The 27,461-nt window shown below is 40.1% G+C and overlaps 1 protein-coding gene across 3 annotated transcripts in view; it reads right to left on the reverse strand.

The window, feature by feature from the left end:
* Positions 1-254: 254 nt before the first annotated feature.
* Positions 255-27,461, reverse strand: part of LOC128693257 (receptor-type tyrosine-protein phosphatase T) — a 55,282-nt gene continuing 28,075 nt past the window's right edge. For all 3 annotated transcript variants that reach the window (XM_070089368.1, XM_053782820.2, XM_053782819.2), the window contains exons 7-11: positions 18,777-18,900; positions 10,311-10,562; positions 9,647-9,766; positions 9,141-9,298; positions 255-7,270 (exon numbers count right to left, since the gene is read on the reverse strand). In XM_070089368.1, the coding sequence (XP_069945469.1) occupies positions 7,174-7,270; positions 9,141-9,298; positions 9,647-9,766; positions 10,311-10,562; positions 18,777-18,900 (751 nt within the window). In that variant the 3' untranslated portion in view covers positions 255-7,173. The remainder of the gene's footprint in view (positions 7,271-9,140; positions 9,299-9,646; positions 9,767-10,310; positions 10,563-18,776; positions 18,901-27,461) is intronic.

A 27,461-nucleotide genomic window follows, 5' to 3' on the forward strand; every position in this document is an offset into this window, starting at 1 on the left:
CTTCTGAACTGTTGTATTCTGAGCACCTCTGCAAAAGCAGTGATAATGTGTGAGTGTGGTGAAAGTGTTGAATGATGATGAAAGTATTTTCTTTTTGGGGATTTTCTTTCTTTTTTGGGTCACCCTGCCTCGGTGGGAGACGGCCGACTTGTTAAAAAAAAAAAAAAATATATATATATATATATATAATATATATATAATATATATATATATATATATATATATATATATATATATTTTCAACAAGTTTATATTTATATTTTATATTTATATTTTACAGTAATTACATCATAAAGGATTCAGTTGTCAACCTCTTCTTTGCAGTAATATACACCTGCTTTTAACAAATTTGGAGCTGATGGAACACAAGTACATATGATGGTAAATAAATTACTATATTGGCAAGGAAAAAAAAGGATATTGATAAATATATACCTGGAGTTTACCTGGAGGTAAACTCCAGGTATGTGAAGAGCTGTAGCAAGACTGTTGTGTTCCTGAAAAGAAACATTGGACACACTATCAATAAGGTGGGCACACAGTACATTTGCATGGAAAAAATCTTTAGTGATATCTTTATAAACACTCATTGGACAATAGATTGGATAACAGTCTGATATTGCATAGCCACAGAACATGTGACAAGTAATTTTGTGCTATGTATTAAGATATTGTTAAAGAACACTTGTGTGCAAAACAACTCCGTACCCACACTACATTTCCTAAGATGGGGATAAAGTAAAATATTTAACAATTAAAAGATAGATAAACAAATCAAAGTGTGTGGAAAGGTAATTCAAAGAGAAAAATCTCTATTTTACAATGTTTTATTGGCATTAGGGTTTTATTTGCACTTAATAATGCCTTATATACTGAAACATTATAAAATAAAGTTTTTTTTCTGCTTACAATCTTTGAATTACCGCTTGTCAGCTTAATCAATACCTTCTGTATGGCAATCTTAAGATAAAAAATTTTAGTTGGGAAGAAAAAATGCAAAAAGAGAGAATAGCAAATTGTAAAGACAAGCAATGGAGCAAGAATGTTTACAGATAGGAAAAATATAAGAACAACAACTGGTATATTTACAGACTGTGATAAAAGGTGTAAAAATGAGAAAATATGAAAACAATGTCTAAATGGGGACAGCATAGTACTGCAATATGTTTTAAAATCTGGAAAGAGTTGGAAAGCATCAAAAGTACAAGAATGTCTACATACTGTAAAACTTTTAAGGAGAATAGCAGAAATGCTGTTTTTAACTGCGAGTAGACATTAACTGGACAAGTTTCTGCAGTGGGCGGACAGACAACATTTGATACAATGGCTGAGAATCTGATGTTGTTGGCACATCTGCTGGATAGGCATACCTAGTATCTTTCACACGTTAGGTAAGAAGGATAGCTTTTGAGAAATTAACTAGGGATAAGATTTCTACTCAGTAGTTACAGCTTCTTTTACTGACATATAAATGTTCAACTAATATAAATCTTTAATGAACACTTAATATGCATGCAGATGCATGTGTGCTCGTGCTCGCTTGCTCTCTTTCTCTCGCTCACTCTCGCACTCTCTCTCATGCTCATTTTCATGCTCTCATGCACACACGAGAAAGTGCAGAGGTTTACAACAAGACTAGTCACAGAACTAAGGGGTATGTCCTAAGAGGAGAGGTAAAGGGAATTCAACCTGATGACACTAGAGGACAGGAGGACTAAAGGGGATATGATAACGTACAAAATACAGGGACAGTATGTTTCAGAGAGGGGAAACTGGAACAAGAGGGCACAATTGGAAATTGAAAACTCAGATGAGTCAGAGAGATGTTGGGAAGCATTTCTTCAGCCTTAGAATTGTCAGGAAGTGGGATAATCTGGAGAGTGAAGTGGTAGAAGCAGGATCCATACACAGCTTTAAGAGGTATGGTAAGGCTCTCATAGCAGGGAGAGTGGACCTAGTAGTGACCAGCGAAGAGGTGGGGTCAGGAGCTGTGACTTGGCCCCTACAACCACATATAGGTGAGTACACACTCAGAGAGAGAAAGAAGAGAGTGAGCAAGTGTCGAAGCAGCTAGGAGTGCATGCAGGACCAAGGCAAACTTACTTATGCCTGATTTCAATCATAAAGAAAAAGATTGGGGGAAATGGAAACGTGGAGGTCTATACTGATGGAGAGGTTCAGGAACAACTTTATGTGCCAGCATGTTAAGGATATGACAAGAGAGAGCAAGAGGTGTCAGCAAGGCTGGACCTAGCATCTACTGCAAGTCCAACATAGGAGAAATAGAATACGAGAGCCCCCTGGGCACCAGTGACCATGCAGTACTGATCTTTGAGTACCTTGTGGAACTAAACAGAGAGAAAACTGTCAAGTAGAGGATGAGAGAAGCCAGATTCTAAAAGAGGGAACTTTGCAGAAATGAAGGAATTCTTGAATGCAGTGCAGCAGGAAAGGGAACTGGAGAGCAAGTCAGTGGAAGAGATGATGGAATACGTAGTTGAGAAGTGCCAGAATGCAGATTGGTGATGGCATCTGGAAGATGAGGAGGAGAGAGGAAGTTGGGGTTAGTGTTTGGAAGGGAAATCCCCCTCCATAAGGACTTTAGGTATCAAAGCCCTCTCTGGGGTTACTTCTCTTCTCTGTCTTTTAATGCCACTAGGACCAGCTTGAGAGTCACTGGACCCCTGTTTCACATTATTATTATTATAATCAAGGGGGAAGCGCTAAACCCGGAGGATTATACAGCGCCCCGTTTCACAAAATAACTGTCCGCAGTCCTCTGTTTCTGGCACCTCTGTATTATTTCCTTCTTCACATCTATTGTGTTTCTCACTTTATTTACCACAGGGGTACCACTAGCAAGTTTCTCTGGGCCCATGGTAGCTTATTTCACAGTTTCACAAGCACTAAACACAATGAATTAATCGTAAAATGTTTGAATGAGAGCGTAGGTAAGTGCTCACTCAAGCATCAACAAAGCCAGACTGGCTCACGGCGCCTGCACGGGGATGTGGACAGAGTGGGCTGGCGGACAGGTCCGGTACCTGGCGGTTCGAAAATAGGGGTTTGAAAAAAGCGGTCAATTTTCGAAGAGTTTGATAAGCGATACGTTCAAAATTTGAGGTGCCACTGTAAAACAAATAAAAAAAGTGAAGACACTGCCATTCATGACTATGTGATGAAAGAACATCCACAATAATTGTACAAGTTTTAAAATTCTTATCGCGTCACGAGTTAGAACAATTAATTATGCTATAACACAGTACAGTACCATCAGAAGTGAAGGAATGAGGTAACTATAACTAGGGTGAAAATAGTGTGTATTTTACATTAGTAAAGCTTAACATATGTGAATTAAAAGTTTAAAATATTTGAGATTTACATTATTGTGGAAATACTGTACAGTATAACAAGTATATTTTATATAGGATTTCTGTTTATTGTATATATGGGAAATAAATGAATTAATCAATATCTGTCTGCCTCTGAATCTGTCTGCCTGTCTGTCTCTGTCTGTCTCTGTCTGTCTCTGTCTGTCTCTGTCTGTCTGTCTCTCTCTCTCTCTCTCTCTCTCTCTCTCTCACACATTTTTTTAAAGAGGTCATACAGACAGGTTGCTATTCTTATTACTGGTTCATGGAACCTGAACACAAGAGCAGTTTTCATTCTTCATAACATATTTTACTAGCAATATTTAAAAAAATAAAATATTATTTAGAAGATATACATTTTGTAAAATATATTAAAAACATTTAGAATAAGTAATAACATGCCAATGAAAAATAACACTATACACTTACCACTTCTTTCATAATTCTTTTGGCTTTCAATATTTAAGAATTATGCTTGTCAGTTTTTACATATTTCTCATTTACTGGTACATTTTAAAATAAATATACAGATGCAAATTCTGTATATATTATATATAAATATTTTTTTTTCTCTTATCTAGGTGTACAGAATTCTGTTTTGGGGGGGGGCATGTTTAGTGAATGAATATGCATGACCACTTATGCCCAACCTGGGCAGCAAAACAAGGATACAGAGATGATCATGATAAGGATGTGCAGCTAATGTAAAATGAATTTTGGTACTGCACTGATATCCCACAACAAGCTCACAAACTGATAACAGAAACTAGTCCACTACTGATTCACAACTGGGTGAAGCAAAACATTGTACACTTTCTATTTCCAATCTATGGCTTAGTTGTGGATTGTCCAGCAATATTTTGACCTATTCTTCAAGATGCACACTACTTAAGTCTACACATCTGATAAGGACTGTGATGTACAGGTACTGAAGTCCAGGACTTTCAAATGGTTGGGCTGTATACATGTGGTAAAGACAGATACTCGCCTATGGAAGAAAAAACTGAACAAGTACTCAAGATTTATTAACATCTGAAATGTTTTTTCACATGCACAGGGAAGTGTAAATTAGGTGTCTTTACCACTCACACTAGTATGTCGTGCCAGCACGAATTTCTATGCCATCTTACTCAGGTGTACCACGTACTCCTAAGCATGACATGTGTAACAGTGATGTTCCAGTCAGAATAGCATTGTACAGGTGTAGTACTATTGAATGCACAGGCATGCCCATCCAGCACACACACACACACACCCTGAACATACTACCTGGTATGTTTATCTCACTCACTATTATTACTACAGCTTACATATTTATTACATCTTACAATTTGACTGGTGAAAATTCTGACATGTATGGCAAAACCAAAAGAGCAAGTGGTAGAGTACAGAAAAGACTTTCAAGACATGGTGATCAAGTCAGCGTGTAGATTCAAGACTTAATGCCACAAACAGTAATAATCACATGTGACAGCTTTCTTTTTTTTGGATGTATACCAGATGTGCCTTTGTCAGCTTTTATCATTGTATTAATAGTGAGTTGCATGAAAATTCTGCCAGATTTCACTTGCCATTAGTGCTGCTTTTATGGTACTAGCCTAAGCAGATTGCCAGTCTCCAAATGAGAGGCTTAGCAGTGTCTTGTGTGCCTCTGCGGAACTTCTCAACATCTATACATTTCAATGTACTGTAATGTGATAGGTACACTGTACATGATTGCCTGCTATATTTCCCTTACTACCCTTCAAGCTCACACATTCCTTATAAAAATTTAATATATATTTTCAACAACCTGTTTTGCCATGACACATGGAATTGTTAATTTTCCTGCACTGAGATGTATTGGGCATTATATAGTGGTCTGTGTTGGTAGTAGAGGAGGCACCAGCATACCGTTCATTCACTACAAATCACTGCGTTGCTATAAGAATGTCTGTATGTCACATACACTGCAATTCTCTTGTCTACAGGATAAATTTTCTACTTGTATGTAAAATATTTTGAACACTTTAATGCAGCCAGCCAAGCCAGTGGCTTTTATTCCCCAGCCAAGCCAGTGGCTTTTATTCCAGTATCGTGCTAGGAGCCAATACTCGACCCCTGCACCTATGAATAGGTGAGTATAGTATACAGTACTGGTCAAGATTGCTAAACACCTCCATCAAGAGTGGTGGTGTTGGTTTGAGCAAAGTATGTGTTGATACCCGCAGTGTATCACAGGTACAATGCGGGTAAAGGGTAATTAGCACACAGACAACAACTGTGGGCAGTGGATAGCTTCTACACCTATGCTAGTGATTGCTTCACCACTTGTGGAATATCAGTTAACCTTTATTTCAAGAACAGCCATTAAGTTTATCTCTAAACACCTGCAAGAGTACACACATCTCCTTATACAGTACAGCACACTTGCTACCACCACTGAACATTGAGCTAAAACCACCACCACTACTCCATTTGGGTATCTACCATCACCACTGTGGTTCCTACCACCTGCCCATATAACATGCAAGATGCAGATACAGTATATGAACACCTCAAGTCCTGTAGGCTGTAAACTTATTACTGGTCTAACTGTAGAAGTAAATTAATTCCATAGATTTCACTCACTCCAGCTCTGAAACATGAATGTTCTGTCACTGCAATGGAAGCAGGCAGAACTTAGAGAAGTGGTGTTTGTGTTGCTTGCATGAAACACACGTACATTTATTTTCAAGAAAATTGTCACGTCTCAAATTTTCCATCAGATTAACACTGACACCATGAGAATATCAACCATTCAAATATTTTCAATATTAAATAAGTATTTTTCAGAATGACATCATGCAAACAATGCTCTGGAACATATACATAAAACTGATATTTCTTTTTTATAGGGGGAGTGGGGACTCGGTAAGAATACCACCACCGTTATGCTCTATGGACATGTGTTGGCTCACATTTCAAAATTAAAAACTTGTTCCTTTATTCTTACCAAAAGCCTTCATATATGTAGGCTTACTGTAAACATACTTTTGTATGTGTAGGGTTACTGTATATATGTAAGGAAGAGTCAGTCTAAATTTAACACTTCTCCTGACTTCCTAAGCTTAAGTGCATATTGTATATACAAATACTATATTATATCCCAATACCAGCACAAGATATTTTCTGACCACTAAATAATATATTATTTAAGTTCCAATTATGTTTACTGAAGCCATTCGTACTGATAGTTTAGAGCTGTACAAAAATTTGGCCAATTACCTAGAAAGCTAGGCTCTCTTAGGTATAGAATCATTACAACTTGACCCAATTGCATTTCTGGTTGTAGAGTGTTTGGCACCACCAAAAAGAACCCAGGGTTCAATTCCTGGGTGAAGGGAGATGTATGGGCAAATCTCCTTACACCTACTACCCATGTTCACCTGTCAGTCAATAGATACTTCAGTTAGTTAGCTGTTGTGGTTTGAATCCTAAGAAAGGACTCCAGTGGAAATACTGTTATTTATACTGCAGTTTTTGACTCTGTTGGGTTATCCTGGGTTACTAATGATGCCTTTTTCTTAATAAATATAATTGAAGATTACACCATTACTCCTATCTTACATTCTTGAGGCTGTCATCAGAGTGTAGGAGCAGGTGTGGTGGTACAATACATCAATAGATCCATCTCAAGAGTCACCCGTTGTGACTAGCATCTCAAATGTCTTGAAGGAGACATGTGTAGTGGTGTTTATTTCTTCAGGCTGAGAGAAACTGGCATTCTTGCAGTTAACATGAATCAGAGCCCTAGAGAAGGCGTATGTAGTGTTGGTGAGGGTCACTTGCTACTAGTGACAGCAGGAAGGGTGGCAGCATATAGTGCCACAGCACGGTGGATGAACTCATACTGCTCCCCCGTCTGCACCATTCCTCCTCTGGAAAAATTACACATGCTAGAATAATGCCATAATAAGCTAGAATAAGCCATAACCATGTTATCATAATAATAATAATAATAATAATAATAATAATAATAATAATAATAATAATATAGGTAGTAGGGGTAAAGGAGGTTTTGTGTGCGAGGGGCTTGGACTTCCAGCAGGCATGCGTGAGCGTGTTTGATAGGAGTGAATGGAGACAAATAGTTTTTAATACTTGACGTGCTGTTGGAGTGTGAGCAAAGTAACATTTATGAAGGGGTTCAGGGAAACCGGCAGGCTGGACTTGAGTCCTGGAGATGGGAAGTACAGTGCCTGCACTCTGAAGGAGGGGTGTTAATGTTGCAGTTTAAAAACTGTAGTGTAAAGCACCCTTCTGGCAAGACAGTGATGGAGTGAATGATGGTGAGTTTTTCTTTTTCGGGCCACCCTGCCTTGGTGGGAATCGGCCAGTGTGATAATAAAAAAAAAAATAGGTAGTAGGTTGGTAGACAACAACTGCCCATGGAGGTACTACCGTCCTGCCAAGTGAGTGTAAAATGAAAGCCTGTAATTGTTGTACATGATGGTAGGATTGCTGGTGTCCCTTTCTGTCTCATAAACATGCAAGATTTCAGGTACATCTTGCTACTTCTGCTTACACTTAGGTCACACTACACATACATGTACAAACATATACACCTACCATCCGACTTACGACCTGCTCGACTTACGACCACTCGACTTACGACCGTGCTTTTTATGCCAAATTTCTGGGAAATAAACAACTATTTGTGTTGTACACAGTGTTTATCCTAAACCTTACAGTATAAAATACAGTACTAACAACATAAAAAGTAAAGTAAAATATGAAATAACAAAATAAAACAATAAAATAAAGTCATTACAAAAATGTTTTGTTGATATTCAGTAGTAAAGTTCGACTTACGACCTTTTCGACTTACGACGGGTTTCTCGGAACCGAACTCGGTCGTAAGTTGGATGGTAGGTGTATATACATACCCCTCTGGGTTTTCTTCTATTTTCTTTCTAGTTCTTGTTCTTGTTTATTTCCTCTTATCTCCATGAGGAAGTGGAACAGAATTCTTCCTCCGTAAGCCATGCATGTTGTAAGAGGCGACTGAAATGCCGGGAGCAAGGGGCTAGTAACCTCTTCTCCTGTATATATTACTAAATGTAAAAGGAGAAACTTTCGTTTTTCCTTTTGGGCCACCCCGCCTCGGTGGGATACGGCCAGTGCATTGAAAGAAAGAATAATAATAATATCTTTATTTCAACAAGTACATGTAGTACAAGATATACAGGCCTAGCTGACATCAATGACATACTACTATACAGAAAGCCACTTGTTATGCAGAGCATTTCGGGCAAATTAGGTCATTCTGTCCCAGAATGCGACCCACACCAGTTGACTAACACTTAGGTACCCATTTTACTGATGGGGAACGTAGACAACCGGTGTAAAGAAACACGCCCAGTGTTTCTACTGTCGCTGGGAATCGAACCCAGACCTTCGACGTGTGAAGCGACAGCTTTAGCCACCAGGCCATGGTTAAACAATAAACATTATTACTATGTGTTAGCTACAACTGCAGTAAAGAATTAGATTAACAGCATGCTTGCTAAAACATTATTAGGAAAAATTACAGATTGCCTGTATGCTTGGCCTCCACCAAAAGAAAATTATCAAATATTCAAGTGGCTCAAAATTACTTTTATGTGAGCTAGAATTACTAGGCAGTGACACCAAGTGTGCCAAAAATTGCTTCATAAATTAAATAATGAATAAAGTAGGACATGTTAGGCTCAGTTAATATGCTGTTGATGTTTTCACCACATCAGCTTACCATAATAAAACCAATACCTGTCTAGTCTCATCTGGCAGAGGATGCCAAGAATGTCAACACAGTCCTCCTCCTGCAGTTGGTTAATGGCGATGCTGATAGCAACAAAGCAACCACTTCGACCAATACCCGCCGAACAATGAACAATAACTGGGCCATACCGCACTCCATCCTCTGTCTGTAGCAACAAGTCAATTACTCACTTCATCCATATAATTAACATACTGTGTATATATAAACAGTAATTACCTGATTTTTTTATTTACAAATATAGAAAGTTAGAAGCTATGAAAAGGTGTCTGTGAAAAACAAATATGATCATTAACCAAAAAATTCATAATAATATCACAACTGGAAGCATTTACAACTAAGCCATAAACTGCAAATAAAATATGGACAATATTTCTATTCATCATGAATTCATGTCTTGATAATGGTTCAGGACAAATGAAAATGTCATTTATTTTCACTTCCAGTTTGTGGGCTAATTTTAAACAGGACTATTGTCATAATTTGAGACGCTGACCTTTCTGACGTGTTCAACCTGAAGGGCCATAGCCAGGAGCTGGTCTGCCTCAGCTGGGGCCTTGTGGTCGGGCCAGGCTGTATACCAGAAGTGTAGAGTCTCCTGCCGCTCCTCCCCACGCTGATGTATACATATCATTTATAGATTATCCCAACATATTTACATTTCATACATGAAGGAATTAATCTGGTTGACTACTCTAAATTCTTGAGAATACTCAGACACAAAAGCATAATAGATACTGGTCAATGATACAAAGGAAGGCACATGGAAACTATAAAGCAAGAAGACTATTATTGTATATTTCTGCTTCACGTTGAGACTCACAGACTGTTCAATGTACACTTACTTAGGAAGACCTCAGTGCAAGGTTGAAATACGCAGTAAAATATTCTTGGAACATGTTTATAGGACAGTACTATTACAACATTACTACTTTAAAAATTACATCCTCAATATGCAGTCATATGTGAGCTTTGTGGAATACATATAAACTGTTTTGTATGTTTAAATTTTATTTACAATTGCCAAATAATCTTAGGGTACTATACTGCAAATTTTAATGTTTTACTGATCAAATAAACATTTAGATCATTTTACAATACTGTAATGTGAAAGTATGAGTGTAAAATCATTATTAACAAAGACCTGTGCCACAGCTTACCTGGAGGAGAAGTCTGCGGATAGTGTAGCCACTCTTCTGTATAACCTGCTTGACTGTGACGGTGATGTCCCCATAGGTGGCTGTGTGTGCTGGTATGTAGGGCTCACACTTCACCCTCTGCTTCTCTTTGAGCCTAGTGATCATGACAATAGCTGGTGCCTGCTCCTGCATTACCAGCCGCCATAGATCGACTACTGTGTGAGCCAGTGGTCCCTGAGTCACAATATATGCCCTCTCCTCTCCATCATAACCCTGCAATAATACCATCACAGCCTCCTTCAGTAACTAAGTGGCTACAGAATCAAAACTTCACCATTCCTTGCACTGAATGAACCATATAACACTTCACATTAATTTTAAATATTTTTTTATTTCTTTTAAATTTCTAGTGTTTGTTCTAAGCGTATGAATATTCTAGGAATACAGTGGTGATAAGCTAAGAAGCTTTAACTGAGAATAACTTAACAGTGCAAAATACTGCAGTATGATTTAGGTACAGTACTAATATTTGGGAAAGTGCTGTAAAGCCAATGCCATGGCATGAGAGGAATGTGTGATTGGCAAGTGCACTGACATTAACAATAAACTGGCTATAAACCTAAAAGGTGTAAGTAAAATAAAGAATAAACAGTGGAAGGGTTCACTACAGCATCAGAAAATTGCAATTAAATATTAACTGAAACTATAACAAAATGATACAAAACAAAATAGAAAAAAATTATGGAAAGAAGACTTATTAGGGTTCCAATTCATCATTCAATCACATTCAGTCTGTAAATTATCCAAGAGAATTAAGAAAAACCATTACTTAAAAAAATATACTGAGACAAACCCAACAGACATGACCAATCTAAAATTAATTTGAGAAGTAACAAAGGTCTCATGAAAAATAACCAGAAGAGGGTTTGAAAAAAATAGATAACATTAGTGTTACAGAGAGGAAGTGGTTGGAATAGATGATAATTCAGTTAGTATTACCTTTAAGAAAATCCTGTGTAAAAAAAACAACCACAGCAGCAGAGGCTATGACTTGCAATATCAGGACAAACTGGGACATTGCAAGATCAAATTCCAGTAGGAAGTATGAGGTAGATAAGACAAAAAGAAAAAATTGAGTACAGTGGAACCTCGGTTAACGAATTTAATCCGTTCTGTGACATTACTCATATCTCGAGTTGTTCATATGCCGAGTCAATTTTCCTCATTTAAATTAACTGAAATGCCATTAATCCATTCCAGCGGAATTTCTGCTCTCAGGAGGCTCGACAAAATACTTCAATATGACGCAATATCAACTCTACGACTTGTTTATCTATCACAATTCATCTAATATGACATAATAAACAATATAAATAACACAGAAACCTGATATACAGTCTAGAATGAATATGTTATTACGTATGTGGCTAGTGGTGACAGTGGTAGAGTGGTGGCGGGCATTCTTGCTCCAGCTCTGAAAATGTCTTCCCAGGTTTCCCCTTCCGAGGTGTTATTATAAGAGAAAACAGAGTTTGTGAGGCTAACTGCATTAGATCACTACTTTCATAAGGAAAACATAATGTAGAAATAAACTGGTGTATAAACACCATTTACTGCGGAGAAGAGATGCTGGCAAAGGTTGCCAGTGGAAAAGATAGGCAGAGCAGCACATGCTGTCAGGAGTTCATTTTGTTTCGTCCTTTTTCTATCGCTTAACTTAATTGCTACACTCTTAATGCTACACTTAACTGCTACACTCTTAATGCTACACTTAACTGCTACACTTTATCACTGAACTTAACTGCTACAATTTTTATTATCTCGCTTCACTATTCACTGATTTTTATTTTTTCTTCAAGCTTTTCACACTTTCATCTGGGGGCATTTCAATAAAAAAAACTGTCAAAGGAGGTTTGTTTCTTCCTCCCTTTCAGAATGTTTAGAAAATGAGTTATGCAAGCACCATTACATAGCTCCAACGCAAGACCACTTAAAACTTTCTCTGGGCGTTTCCTTTCAATAAAGCCTGAAAATCTCTCCCAGATTCCCAACATTTCATTTATCTCACTTGTAGAGATAAAATCCTCCACATCTTGCGCCTCCATGGTACGAATGTCCTGCAAAACCTCTTGAGGAGTTAGAAGAACTACATATGCTGCTGCATATGTAGTTCTTCTAACTCCTCCATCGTCAGCTCCTTGGAGTGCTCCTCGATGAGATCGTTCACATCTTCATCCACCTTCATGCCCATGACCTTTCCAAGGGACACAATCTCCTCCACCACTGCCGCTTCGGGTTCGAATCCTTTGAAGTCCCTTTCGGACACAACCTTAGGCCACAGCTTCTTCCACGCAGAGGTCAAGGTCCTCCTTGTAAAGCCCTGCCAGGCCACATTTATAATTTTGAGACATTTCACGATGTTACAGTGGTCCTTCCAGAACTCTTGAAGGGTCAAGTTTGTGCTCTCTGTCACATCAAAGCAGCGGCAGAACAGGTGCTTGGTGAAGAGCTTCTTGAAATTAGAAATCACCTACTGGTCCATGGGCTGCAGGATAGGGGTGGAGTTGGGTGGAAGGCAGAGAACCTTTATAAACTAAAACTCTTCAAAGATGTCATCTGCGAGGTTTGGCGAGTGAGCAGGTGCATTGTAAAGAACGAGAAGGGCTTGAAGGGGTAGGTTATTTTCCTGGAGATACTTCTTAACGGCAGGACCAAAGACCAGGTTTACCCACTCCACAAAGTACTGCCTGGTGACCCATGCCTTAGGGTTTGTCCTCCACATAACCTGCAGTTTTTCTTTTAGAATCTTATAAGACTTAAAGGCTCTGGGGTTTTCTGAATGATATACCAGCAGTGGCTTGATCTTGCAGTCGCCACTCGCATTAGCGCAGTGCAAAGGATAACCTATCCTTCATGGGTTTGTGGCCTGGCATCTTCTCTGCAGTTATGTAAGTCCCCCTTGGAATCTTCTTCCAGAAGAGCCCTGTCTTGTCACAGCTGAAGACTTGCTGAAGGATGTATCCTTCAGCTGCTATCACTTCTGCAAAAGTTTAGAGAAAATCCTCAACTGCCTTCACATCAGAGCTCGCTCCCTCACCATGCCTGACGACAGAGTGAATGCCGGTCCTCTATTTAAACTTTAATTCCATGGAAATCATCCTCTTTTTCTTCTCAGCACTTGCTTTCTTAGGATCTATGGTTAGAAAAAAGAAATCTGGCAAAATAGCTGCTCGAAACGTAAGCAAAATACACGAGTATTCCTTCCACCGCAAGGTAAGCTCCGTAAGCACACCTACACTGACAGTGAGCTGTGTTGTGGTACTGTGCCATCTCGTGGTGGCGTTCTGAAACTCATTTATTATAGCACATGTAGATAAGTAAGTTTGTTCAGGTTAACACAAATACAGTTACACAGATTATCATACATAGCAGCATGTGTAAAGAACCTGGGATTACCCAAAAGTCAGACAGAGTGACTTATTTCCATTGGGGTCCTTTTACCTTATTGTTATAATATAAAAGAAATAATATCTTATTATTATTCTATAAAGGAGATAATATCTTATTATTATACTATAAAGGAGATATACTAGGAATAAAGGAAGATTACATGTGTGTTAGCTAAAAAAATAAAAAAATCATTCTCTTCTCTTTCTGTCGCTACATTCATTAGGCACCTTTTGGCTCTCTTCTTGAACTGGTTCATGCTATGAATGACTTTGACATGTGCGGACAGTCTGTTCCATTCTTTTCTTGCTGTACAATAAAAGGTGTTTGAAGCCTGGCCACTGACTGTGGGTACTACAAAGTTGTGCTCTCCCCCTAGTACTATGATTGCTCCGGTTCCCAGTCTTGACAAAATTGGCAGCAAGATATTCTGGACATTGTTTGTGAACAATTTTATAAACTTGATTTAACTTCAGTTGTTTTGCTCTGTCTTCAACATTCAGCATATCCAATTTTATTTATTTATTTATTTATTTAGTAATTTTAGCATACATACAGAGGTACAAAAAAATACAGGTAAGAGCAGCATGCCAAAGCCACTTATATGCATAGCATTACGGGCTGGCTTAAAATTAACTTAAGATTAACTAAGCAATGATGAAATCAGTGATAAAACATTATTGTAAACAAATAACTATAAAGCACAAATGAGTAATTACTGTAATTCATCCTGGCCTACATGTTCTCTTGGACCCAGGTCCAGGATGTATCTTACCATTGACAAAACCTACTATATTATGTTTGGTAGCAGAGCAGGAGATGCACTAATTAACATTAAGATTGACAACACTCTAATTACCAGACATAATGAGGGCAAATTCCTAGGCCTATACCTTGACAACAACCTGAATTTCAGCACCCATATCCAACATATAACCAAAAAAGTATCCAAAACAGTTGGGATCCTCTCCAAGATACGATACTACGTGCTGCAAAATGCCCTTCTTACACTATAACACTCACTTATTTATCCATACCTCACCTATGCTATTTGTGCTTGGGGATCAATTGCAGCAACACACCTAAAGCCAATAATAACCCAACAAAAAGCTGCAGTAAGAATAATCACTAAATCCCATCCCTGGCAACACACCCCCCCACTCTTCATAGATCTAAACTTACTCCCTGTTCAGTACATCCACACTTACTACTGTGCAATCTACATCTACAGGGCCTTAAACTCTAATATCAAACTTGACCTAAAACGCTTTCTTGATAGTTGTGACAGAACCCACAGGCATAACACCAGACACAAACATCTCTACGACATTCCCTGTGTCCGACTAAACCTTTACAAAATTCAATGTATGTCAAAAGCCCAAAAATCTTGAACACCCTACCTGAGAACTCTAGAACTGCAGACACATTCATCACCTTCAAAACTACCATTAGAAAACATCTTATCTCCCTGATACACCCCGTCAACTAACTACACGAATACCACCTGGTGGTTCACACTTACATTCACTCACCCATTTGACCATAAACAGAAATATTAATCTCAATCTTAAAATAATGAATCCTGTGATACTCCAATACTGAAACTATGTACTGTGCCAAAACAAAAGCATTCACATTGCTAAACTCACAAACTAGTATTTAGTCACTTAGCCATAATACCAACTTACCTCATAATTTGTAATATTTTAAAATTAAGAATTAAACTAAATCTGCCCGAAATGCCTAGCCATGCTAGGTGTTCTAGAGGTACACTCTGTAATCATTATTTTACTACATGTAAACCACACAATAACCAAATTCTGTAAACTCAGCATTGTAATCCTTATAGAGAATAAACTTTGAATTTTGTTCTGGGTGATTTGCAGTTTATCTTTCAGGTTTTTTTTTTTTTTGTCAAGGCAGAGTACCATGAAGAGCAAGCGTAGTCCATATGACATTGTGTAAGGGCTAAACATAGGGTCCTGCGAGCCTCAGTAGGTAGACACTGCGCTTGTCTGTAGAGGAACTTTTTTTTTTTTTTTTTTTACACAGGGTTTGACAAGGTTAAGGATCCCTAGCTTTATTGACAAGCTATTTACAGGTTAAGGATTCCTAACTTCATTGACAAGCTAAGAGCTGTTACCTACATCAGCTCATTTGAAAGCATTTTTATTGTTATGAGACATACAAGTAGGGAACAGTCTGACATTCGCTTTCTTTGCTACACTGTTCCCTATCAATTCTCCTGACATGCATGGGTCAAAGGGGATTCCCAGATATCTTACTGAGGAAACTGAAGTGATGGCTCCCCATTACACCGGATGTTAAAATTATTTACCCTTATCTGTTTCGTGCCAAAGGAAAAGGCTTCAATTTTCCTGAGTGTAACGATAGTTTGTTGTCTACTAACCATTTGCTTCAGGATTACCTTTGTAACTAGTTCAGCTATCATAACTTTGGGGTCCAGTCCCTGGACCCATTATGTACCTTTGTAATCTTTTGACTACTGCCCATAAGATGGGTATGGGGTGCATAATAAAGATATTAAACTAACTTCAGGACTCTAGTTCCTGTGTTAGCTATATCTTGTGGGTCTTTACCTGACACTAACAGAGCACTGTCATCTGCATACAGTAGGAGTTTGCACTTAACACTGATGGACATGTCCTTTACATAACAAAACAATAATAAGGGACCCAGAATACTACCTTGGGGAACTCCGCATGCTATCGGCAGGGGTTCTGATTCTGTTTTGTTGATTTTGACAATTTGTTTCCTGTTGCTAAGACTTAAACCAGTCTACAGAACCTATGCCGATAGCTTGAAAGTTTCTTACATAATATATTGTGGTTGACAGTATCGAAGGCCTTTTGCGAGTCTAAGGTTACCATTCCTATCAGGTTCCCGATCGACATTTCAGTTCTCATGTAATCCATCAGATTAATTAGGGAGGTGTTGGTTGAGTAAGATCTTCTAAAACCTGATTGATAACTATGGAGAACGTTGTTGCCATTAAGGTACTTTACTTGACAGTACACCGCCCTCTCAAGAATTTTGGATATTACATTGAGTATACTAACAGGCCTATAGTCGCATACATCAGACCTACTATTTTTCTTGAAGATAGGAGTAACTCTGGCCTCCTTGAACCCCTCCGGTACTGTATTAGTGATGTACAAATTTATTATGTGAGCAATAGGGATTAACAATTCAGAGCCACCATCTTTTAGGAACTTAGACGGGATGTTATCAGCGCCAGTGCTCTTAGTTGGGTTTAACCTCCTTAGTTCTTTTTGAATGAAGTTGTGAGATACGCTTAGTTAGTTGACAATTGTTTGGGGTTATTCTTTGATTGGTATAGTATGTTTTAAAGTTATCAGTCTGTGTTAAAGGTACCTGATGCAGTTGGTAGTTTACTTACTAGTGTTGATGCGACAGTTGTGTAGTAGGAATTAAAACAATTTGCCACTTTAGTTGTTTCATGGCATACCTCGTTATCGATATTTAGTACTTTGTTAGATCTATCTACTGGTTTATGGCTATACCCCAGCTGTTTTAGTAGTTTCCAGAGCTTTCTGGGGTTATTCTTGTACTCTTCGATTTTTGAGCAATAGTGCCTTGCCTTTGGTCCTTTTATAAGTCTCTGTACTCTGTTCCTCAACCTTTGGAATTCATTTAGCGCTGCAATATCCTGTCTATCTGCCCTAAATCTTGTTAGTAACTGGTCTCTGAATTTCATATTATCTAATTTCTCAGTAGTCATCCAGAGTTCGGTTGTCCGTTTAATTCTAACCTCTTTAACTGGTGCAATATTATCAAGGATGGCAGTGAATATTATTTTGAATTTTTCCCAGGCATCATTTACGTCCGTGCAACTTGTTATCACTGTCCAGTCACTATTGTGTAGCATATTTACCAGTGTTTCTTTACTGTAGTTTATAGTTGACCTCATTTTTATTGTCCTGTGTAGTCCTATCATTTCCCTAGTGATTTTTCTGGTGCAGTAAATGATGAAATAATCACTAAGACCTATGGTAATGACGCCTGACTAACATTCTCAGAGTGGTTACAAAGTATGTGGTCAATTAGGGTGGCTAAGAACTGTGTGATCTGGGTTGGAGTATTAATTAGTTAAGTGGAACTATTTAGACCTAGAATTTGCTTATACCTTTTGCATAGCCCGTTATTTTGTTGCTGAAAACAGGTATTGAAGTCTCCCAGTATTACTGTTTCGCAATTGTTCTCATTATTATTATTATTATTATAATCATGGGGAAACGCTAAACCCGTAGGATTATACAGCGCCTGTTCTCAAGTCCGGACAAGACTCTGGAAAAGTCTTCTAAGAACTGGTCTTGGGTGGGAGGGCAGCAAATAGTTCGTACTAAGACGAGTTTTGTCTTGGGAAGCAGCCTTCAAACCATAGAATCTCCAGCTTTTGTCATTTAAATCAGGTCTTGGGTTGTAAGCTAAGTCATTTCTTACATAGGCACATACCCCACCACCTTTTCTGTATTATTATAATTATTATTATATTATTACATATTATTATATTATTATTATATGCATTATATTATTATTATTATTATTATTATTATTATTATTATTATTATTATATGTATTATTATTAGTAGTAGTACATATGTATAATAATAATAATAATAATAATAATAATAATAATAATATTATTATTATTATTATTATTATTATTATTATTATTATTATTATTATTATCATTAATTTAGGGAACTGGAGCACAGATCCAATTCCTTAGATCAAGGGCCCCTCTCCAAGGAACCTCCCTTGAGGGGAAAGCTCGCATCCTGAAATTTCGTTTGTATCCAGAAGTAAAAAATCGACTGAGCAACTGTTCGTATCCTGAAAAACTCGCATGGTAGGGTATTCGTAAGCCGAGGTTCCACTGAGCTGTATTCACCTAATTGTGGTTGCAGGGGTCGAGACTCAGCTGTACACTATATGAAAAATGAGCAGAAACACCACAGTCTGAACATACAGACAGGATGCAGCAGAGATACTCACCCTGACAAAGTTAGCATTAATATATTCGGTAGCAGGGTCTCCTGTGTGGAGACGGACCCGGGTGGCTTCGTTGGGTAGTACGGTTCGATACCTATTCTTGCATGCTGACCCTGGCACGTCACATCTGTGATAGGGATTCTATTTATTATTCATAAAAAAATCACTAAACCTTTTAAGGTCATACAGTGCTGAAATTTTATGAATAAGAAAATATACATGCCATATAAACAGAAGAAAAATGCTGGGCTATTAGTTCAATCAGTGCTCTTGGTAGACAGTAGTCACTGAAGCCTAGTCCATGGAATATCCTGACTATCATGTTCCACCCTTAACAGGAAGGACAGAAAAAAGAGAGACAAGAAAGTTATCACAGTAGCCTTCAGTATTCACTGGAATTGTGAACTGCATAGTTACTATGTCTGACTTATGCGAAGTATGCAGAACTTACAGGTACAACAGTTGTAAAAACAGGAACTTTGTTCTTGTGTGTGCAGTTCCCCATTTGAGTCTCCTGGGTTGAGAGCTAGCTCTTGGTCCAGAATTTCAACTTTAAACCAACGAAAGTGAAATGGAATCTGCTTCCACTTTCGAAATATTTCTTGATATTGCTGTGGCCTTTGGAGTGAGTAATTTTTAACCCTATCCTTCTTTTTGTCTTACATCTATGGTAGAGATACTAATAATATAATCATTTTATGCACTAAACCTGTGTGAGTCATACAGTCCTGTGGATAGTGTGGATAGGAGTGTGCATGGAATAATGGTTTTTGGAGGTGCGGATTACCTGGAGTTTACCTGGAGAGAGTTCCGGGGGTCAACGCCCCCGCGGTCCGGTCTGTGACCACGCCTCCTGGTGGATCAGAGCCTGATCAACCAAGCTGTTGCTGCTGGCTGCACGCAAACCAACGTACGAGCCACAGCCCGGCTGATCAGGAACTGACTTTAGGTGCTTGTCCAGTGCCAGCTTGAAGACTGCCAGGGGTCTGGAGTTTACCTGGAGAGAGTTTCGGGGGTCAACGCCCCCGCGGCCCGGTCTGTGACCAGGCCTCCTGGTGGATCAGCGCCTGATCAACCAGGCTGTTGCTGCTGGCTGCACGCAAACCAACGTACGAGCCACAGCCCGGCTGATCAGGAACTGCCTTTAGGTGCTTGTCCAGTGCCAGCTTGAAGACTGCCAGGGGTCTGTTGGTAATCCCCCTTATGTGTGCTGGGAGGCAGTTGAACAGTCTCGGTCCCCTGACACTTATTGTATGGTCTCTTAACGTGCTAGTGACACCCCTGCTTTTCATTGGGGGGATGGTGCATCGTCTGCCAAGTCTTTTGCTTTCGTAGTGAGTGATTTTCGTGTGCAAGTTCGGTACTAGTCCCTCTAGGATTTTCCAGGTGTATATAATCATGTATCTCTCCCTCCTGCGTTCCAGGGAATACAGGTTTAGAAACCTCAAGCGCTCCCAGTAATTGAGGTGTTTTATCTCCGTTATGCGCGCCGTGAAAGTTCTCTGTACATTTTCTAGGTCGGCAATTTCACCTGCCTTGAAAGGTGCTGTTAGAGTGCAGCAATATTCCAGCCTAGATAGAACAAGTGACCTGAAGAGTGTCATCATGGGCTTGGCCTCCCTAGTTTTGAAGGTTCTCATTATCCATCCTGTCATTTTTCTAGCAGATGCGATTGATACAATGTTATGGTCCTTGAAGGTGAGATCCTCCGACATAATCACTCCCAGGTCTTTGACGTTGGTGTTTCGCTCTATTTTGTGGCCAGAATTTGTTTTGTACTCTGATGAAGATTTAATTTCCTCATGTTTACCATATCTGAGTAATTGAAATTTCTCATCGTTGAACTTCATATTGTTTTCTGCAGCCCACTGAAAGATTTGGTTTATGTCCGCCTGGAGCCTTGCAGTGTCTGCAATGGAAGACACTGTCATGCAGATTCGGGTGTCATCTGCAAAGGAAGACACGGTGCTGTGGCTGACATCCTTGTCTATGTTGGATATGAGGATGAGGAACAAGATGGGAGCGAGTACTGTGCCTTGTGGAACAGAGCTTTTCACCGTAGCTGCCTCGGACTTTACTCTGTTGACGACTACTCTCTGTGTTCTGTTAGTGAGGAAATTATAGATCCATCGACCGACTTTTCTTGTTATTCCTTTAGCACGCATTTTGTGCGCTATTACGCCATGGTCACACTTGTCGAAGGCTTTTGCAAAGTCTGTATATATTACATCTGCATTCTTTTTGTCTTCTAGTGCATTTAGGACCTTGTCGTAGTGATCCAATAGTTGAGACAGACAGGAGCGACCTGTTTTAAACCCATGTTGCCCTGGGTTGTGTAACTGATGGGTTTCTAGATGGGTGGTGATCTTGCTTCTTAGGACCCTTTCAAAGATTTTTATGATATGGGATGTTAGTGCTATTGGTCTGTAGTTCTTTGCTGTTGCTTTACTGCCCCCTTTGTGGAGTGGGGCTATATCTGTTGTTTTTAGTAACTGTGGGACGACCCCCGTGTCCATGCTCCCTCTCCATAGGATGGAAAAGGCTCGTGATAGGGGCTTCTTGCAGTTCTTGATGAACACAGAGTTCTATGAGTCTGGCCCTGGGGCAGAGTGCATGGGCATGTCATTTATCGCCTGTTCGAAGTCATTTGGCTTCAGGATAACATCGGATAGGCTTGTGTTAATCAAATTTTGTGGCTCTCTCATAAAAAATTCATTTTGATCTTCGACTCTCAGTCTGGTTAGAGGCTTGCTAAAAACTGAGTCATATTGGGACTTGAGTAGCTCACTCATTTCCTTGCTGTCATCTGTGTAGGACCCATCTTGTTTAAGTAGGGGCCCAATACTGGACGTTGTTCTTGATTTTGATTTGGCATAGGAGAAGAAATACTTTGGGTTTCTTTCGATTTCATTTATGGCTTTTAGTTCTTCCCACGATTCCTGACTCCTAAAGGATTCTTTTAGCTTAAGTTCGATGCTTGCTATTTCTCTGACCAGTGTCTCCCTACGCATTTCAGATATATTGACCTCTTTTAGCCGCTCTGTGATTCTTTTCCGTCGCCTGTAAAGGGAGCGCCTGTCTCTTTCTATTTTACATCTACTCCTTTTTCTTAGAGGAATAAGCCTTGTGCATACATCGAGTGCCACCAAGTTAATCTGTTCTAGGCATAAGTTGGGGTCTGTGTTGCTTAGTATATCTTCCCAGCTTATATCGGTTAGGACTTGGTTTACTTGGTCCCACTTTATGTTTTTGTTATTGAAGTTGAATTTGGTGAATGCTCCCTCGTGACTAGTCTCATTATGTCGGTCTGGGGCTCCACGCATACATGTCTGAACCTCAATTATGTTGTGATCTGAGTATATTGTTTTTGATATGGTGACATTTCTTATCAGATCATCATTGTTAGTGAAGATGAGGTCTAGTGTATTCTCCAGTCTAGTAGGCTCTATTATTTGCTGGTTTAAATTGAATTTTGTGCAGAGATTTAAAAGCTCGTGTGAGTGTGAGTTTTCATCAGAGCTGCCTCCTGGTGTTATTACTGCAACAATATTATTTGCTATATTCCTCCATTTTAGGTGCCTTAAGTTGAAATCCCCCAGGAGCAAGATGTTGGGTGCAGGAGCTGGAAGATTTTCCAGACAGTGGTCAATTTTTAACAGCTGTTCCTGGAATTGCTGGGATGTTGCATCCAGAGGCTTGTAGACTACCACAATGACTAGGTTTTGGTTCTCGACCTTTACTGCTAAAACTTCCACTACATCATTTGAGGCATTAAGCAGTTCTGTGCAAACAAGTGACTCTGCAATGTACAGGCCAACCCCCCCCTTTTGCCTGTTCACTCTGTCACATCTGTATAGGTTGTAACCTGGGATCCATATTTCGTCGTCCAAGTGATCCTTTATGTGGGTCTCAGTGAAAGCCGCGAACATTGCCTTTGCCTCTGCAAGCAGTCCACGGATGAAAGGTATTTTGTTGTTTGTTGCTGGCTTTAGACCCTGTATATTTGCAAAGAAGAATGTTATCGGACTGGTGGTATTGTTGGTACTGGGGGGGATTTTTTTTCCGGCATTAGTATCTGTATCTGTTGGTTTGGAGTGGAGGCCATCGACTGTGGTTCCACTCCAGGAATGACTGGATTTGGTGTACGATTTCTGCCATTTCCTGCCAGTTTTTTTTCCTTCCTGGCACTAAAAAACCTCTCCCTCTTGAGTGGCTGTGGCTACCCAGGTTTTCCCATGGCCTGGATGTTTTGTATCTTTTTGTCCCCTTTAGATGGTATGCCTGGCAATTTAAGTTATAGCACAGTCTTTCCTGTACTGAAGAGGTACACAGTTCAGGGTGAAAAAGCTTACAGGAAGGGAGTTTGCATTTTCCTGTTGTCATATGGGCATGGCATTTTCTAGGGTGGTCATAGTTACACGTCCCATCTGTTTTTCCAGATTTCCCATGCCAGCAGATACCAAGTGCATAGTATGTGCACAGGCTTGGTTTCCGTTTGCCTTGGGTTTCTGTGACTGTATTCCCTGTTGGTGCATGTTTCCCTATCTTACTTCTATCCTCCCTAGCACCAACAATGGAGCTCCCACCAGTTGGTTTTGGTAATATATCCTCACTATTGCTAGTGGAGTCCTATTGTTTGCTATTTCCTGCGGTATTTCTAGTTTGCAATATTGGTTTTATCTTATCTTTGACTACACTTGTTTCCCTACTATGGCTCCTGTCCCCTATGAGGTCATTTATATGTATTCCTTCCTGCGTATAATTCCCGACTACCTGGACAAAATCTCCAGCTTCACCATTACTGTCTCCCAGGACAGCATCTCCAGCTTCACCATTACTGTCTCCCAGGACAGCACCTCCAGCTTCACCATTACTGTCTCCCAGGACAGCACCTCCAGCTTCACCATTACTGTCTCCCAGGACAGCACCTCCAGCTTCACCATTACTGTCTCCCAGGACAGCATCTCCAGCTTCACCATTACTGTCTCCCAGGACAGCATCTCCAGCTTCACCATTACTGTCTCCCAGGACAGCACCTCCAGCTTCACCATTACTGTCTCCCAGGACAGCACCTCCAGCTTCACCATTACTGTCTCCCAGGACAGCACCTCCAGCTTCACCATTACTGTCTCCCAGGACAGCACCTCCAGCTTCACCATTACTGTCTCCCAGGACAGCATCTCCAGCTTCACCATTACTGTCTCCCAGGACAGCACCTCCAGCTTCACCATTACTGTCTCCCAGGACAGCACCTCCAGCTTCACCATTAATGTCTCCCAGGACAGCACCTCCAGCTTCACCATTACTGTCTCCCAGGACAGCACCTCCAGCTTCACCATTACTGTCTCCCAGGACAGCACCTCCAGCTTCACCATTACTGTCTCCCAGGACAGCACCTCCAGCTTCACCATTACTGTCTCCCAGGACAGCACCTCCAGCTTCACCATTACTGTCTCCCAGGACAGCATCTCCAGCTTCACCATTACTGTCTCCCAGGACAGCACCTCCAGCTTCACCATTACTGTCTCCCAGGACAGCACCTCCAGCTTCACCATTTCTGTCTCCCAGGACAGCACCTCCAGCTTCAACATTACTGTCTCCCAGGACAGCACCTCCAGCTTCACCATTACTATCTCCCAGGACAGCACCTCCAGCTTCACCATTACTGTCTCCCAGGACAGCACCTCCAGCTTCACCATTACTGTCTCCCAGGACAGCACCTCCAGCTTCACCATTACTGTCTCCCAGGACAGCACCTCCAGCTTCACCATTACTGTCTCCCAGGACAGCGCCTCCAGCTTCACCATTACTGTCTCCCAGGACAGCACCTCCAGCTTCACCATTACTGTCTCCCAGGACAGCACCTCCAGCTTCACCATTACTGTCTCCCAGGACAGCATCTCCAGCTTCACCATTACTGTCTCCCAGGACAGCACCTCCAGCTTCACCATTACTGTCTCCCAGGACAGCACCTCCAGCTTCACCATTACTGTCTCCCAGGACAGCACCTCCAGCTTCAACATTACTGTCTCCCAGGACAGCACCTCCAGCTTCACCATTACTGTCTCCCAGGACAGCACTATCAGCCCCACATTTACTGACTACCAGGACATCACCTCCAGCCTTACAGTTTTTGACTACATGGCCAGTATCAAGGGCAGCACCATTCAGCCCAGACTTTTTATGTTCCCATCTGTTGTAGAAAGCTTCCAGGTTTTCTATGAAAGCAGCTTTGATGTTATCCTCTTTTAATACCCTTGTGATTTTAGTCCACAGATTTATCTCATTTGGGCATACCCAAAAACACTTCCCTGTTTTAACACTGCTTGTAGCTAGTTCTTGGATATCTGCACAAGGGGCGTGACACCAATTTCCACAAAAATGACAATTTATCCATGTGGAAGTCCGTTTGTTTGACTGACCAGACTACACACAGCTTCATAATGATTTGAATGGTTGATTTACTGCAATTCTACTAGCAACCTCTTGAATATTCTATTAATAACCTCCTTAAATGAAGCTCTAGCTATTTGTATTTCTGTTTCTAACTGTTTTTGTATATTGGACAGCTTACCGTGCACGTTCCTGATTTATATTTAATTTTTGTGTTTATAAGGGCGCCTACAACCCCATCCGTTTACAGTCTGCTTTATTGTCCAACGAAACCGTTTGAAACCAGTCAAGGGTTCGGACCAGTCAAGGGTTCGGACCAGTCGATCTGATCTGATCAGTGGGTCACTTATTTAAAACATACTGGTCGGTGATTTGAGCTAACACATGAAGGATCTACTGGAAATTATCTACCCGAGTAATATGTGATTTGATTGATACAAAAGTATAACTTGCGTGTTGAAGAAACCGGTGACTGCTGGCAACTCCCACAATGACGAACGGTCGACCTCAACCCTTGTTTATCAATCGCTGTATCTAGCTTTTCTATTTTTTTCCGTCTCCACCACAATAAATGCTATATTATCACTATAGTTGACTGGTGGAAATTTTGGAGGAAGGACGCTTTTTCTGTAGTAATAATTGCTTCTCGTTGTGTATATTGCGACCGCTGGTAACTACAGGTTATATGAAATTCACAGTATACGTCTGGTATTTCAAGAAAAAAGAAACTAATGAAAGTCAGTCCACTCCACTAAGTACCATTATAATACTGGTTAGTTGCTACTACAACACTGTATTCTGCTATTCACTGGTATCACTAGATTATATGCGAGTACACTAGCAGGCCAGGAAGATTATTAAAAACAGCTGACCTGTGGTAAGTTTCTGGCGACTTCTGGCACCTGCCTCTATAGGCTTATCACTTCATTTACAAATTCACCTGTTTTCAAATGACACTTTAGCCTTTATCATCAATATACTAGGGAGCCACTGTAGTATACACTATACACTATGTATACTCAATGTTATCAGGGAGTGAGTAATTTTTAACCCTATCCTTCTTTTTGTCTTACATCTGTGGTAGAGATACTAATAATATAATCATTTTATGCACTAAACCTGTGTGGGTCATACAGTCCTGTGGATAGTGTGGATAGGAGTGTGCATGGAATAATGGTTTTTGGAGGTGGGGATTAGTGCAGGTCTAAAATTAAAATCATAGTTTGTTCAAGAGGTTAGTGTCCATTAAAAAGTTAGTGTCTGCATCAAAGACAGGACTTTCAATGAGGAAATCAGTGCTAGTGTAGGGTTGTGAATCCTGTATGCTATACCCCTGAATCCCCTCCAGGGAGGATCCTTAAAGCTGGTGAGGGGCTTTTGATCCAAGAAATTAAACCTTAACTCCCTTTCCTTTGATCGAACTCGATTGCCTTCCTCTCCCCCAGGCTGTATGACCCCTATGTGTTTAGCGCCTCTACCCCCTATCCATAAATATACTAGCATTATACCTGAGTATTTTGTATAGTATGATCATATCCCCTCATTTGCTCCTCCAGGAACCCTTCAAGGTAGAAAAAGGGGTGCTTTATGTTGATGAAGGGTTGTTGATCAAAGGAATTGAAGGCTTCCACCCTTTCTTCAAATCAAATCCAGATGATGGACAAATATAATAATAATATTATAGGGATAAAATACCTATCTCTCTTTCTTTCTAAGAACAGTTCAAGCCCCTCAATTCAATATGTGCATAGTTACTTGTGGGTGGGGCACTTGTCAGGGTGGTTGAGAGGGATCTCATGTGGGTGATTGTAATGAGGGGAGGGAGGCATGATTGTGCACCTCTCAGGAATGCAATTGATGGGTATCTAGTGGGTGCGGATCTTGTGAGTGGCAAGAAAAAAGGAATAGTTGATGGGAACCTTCAGTGGGTGCTCATGTATGGAGGCAAAGACAGGGGCGTGTGTACATACACTTGTCCATAATTGAAAAGGACAGCTGGTCGGTGGTTGTTGGGACAGGAAAGTGGGTGCATGCGCGCATTTATTAGGGTGGTTGATGGGGACCAACGCCAAGACAACAGTGCATATGTATTCACAATAAAGAATTCTTGGCTTCATATCAAGAAGCATAAATAATATTAGTCATAATATATATTTAGTAAGGCCTCATTTAGATTATGCTGTCAGTTCTGGACTTCATATTACGGAATGGACATACATAAATGTGGTCTTAAATATAGAGGGAATGATGGAAGTGACGAAGTTGATCCTATGTATCCGAAACCTTTCTTAAGAA

The sequence above is a fragment of the Cherax quadricarinatus genome, chromosome 28, assembly GCF_038502225.1.
Source record: "Cherax quadricarinatus isolate ZL_2023a chromosome 28, ASM3850222v1, whole genome shotgun sequence".
Lineage (NCBI taxonomy): Eukaryota > Metazoa > Arthropoda > Malacostraca > Decapoda > Parastacidae > Cherax > Cherax quadricarinatus.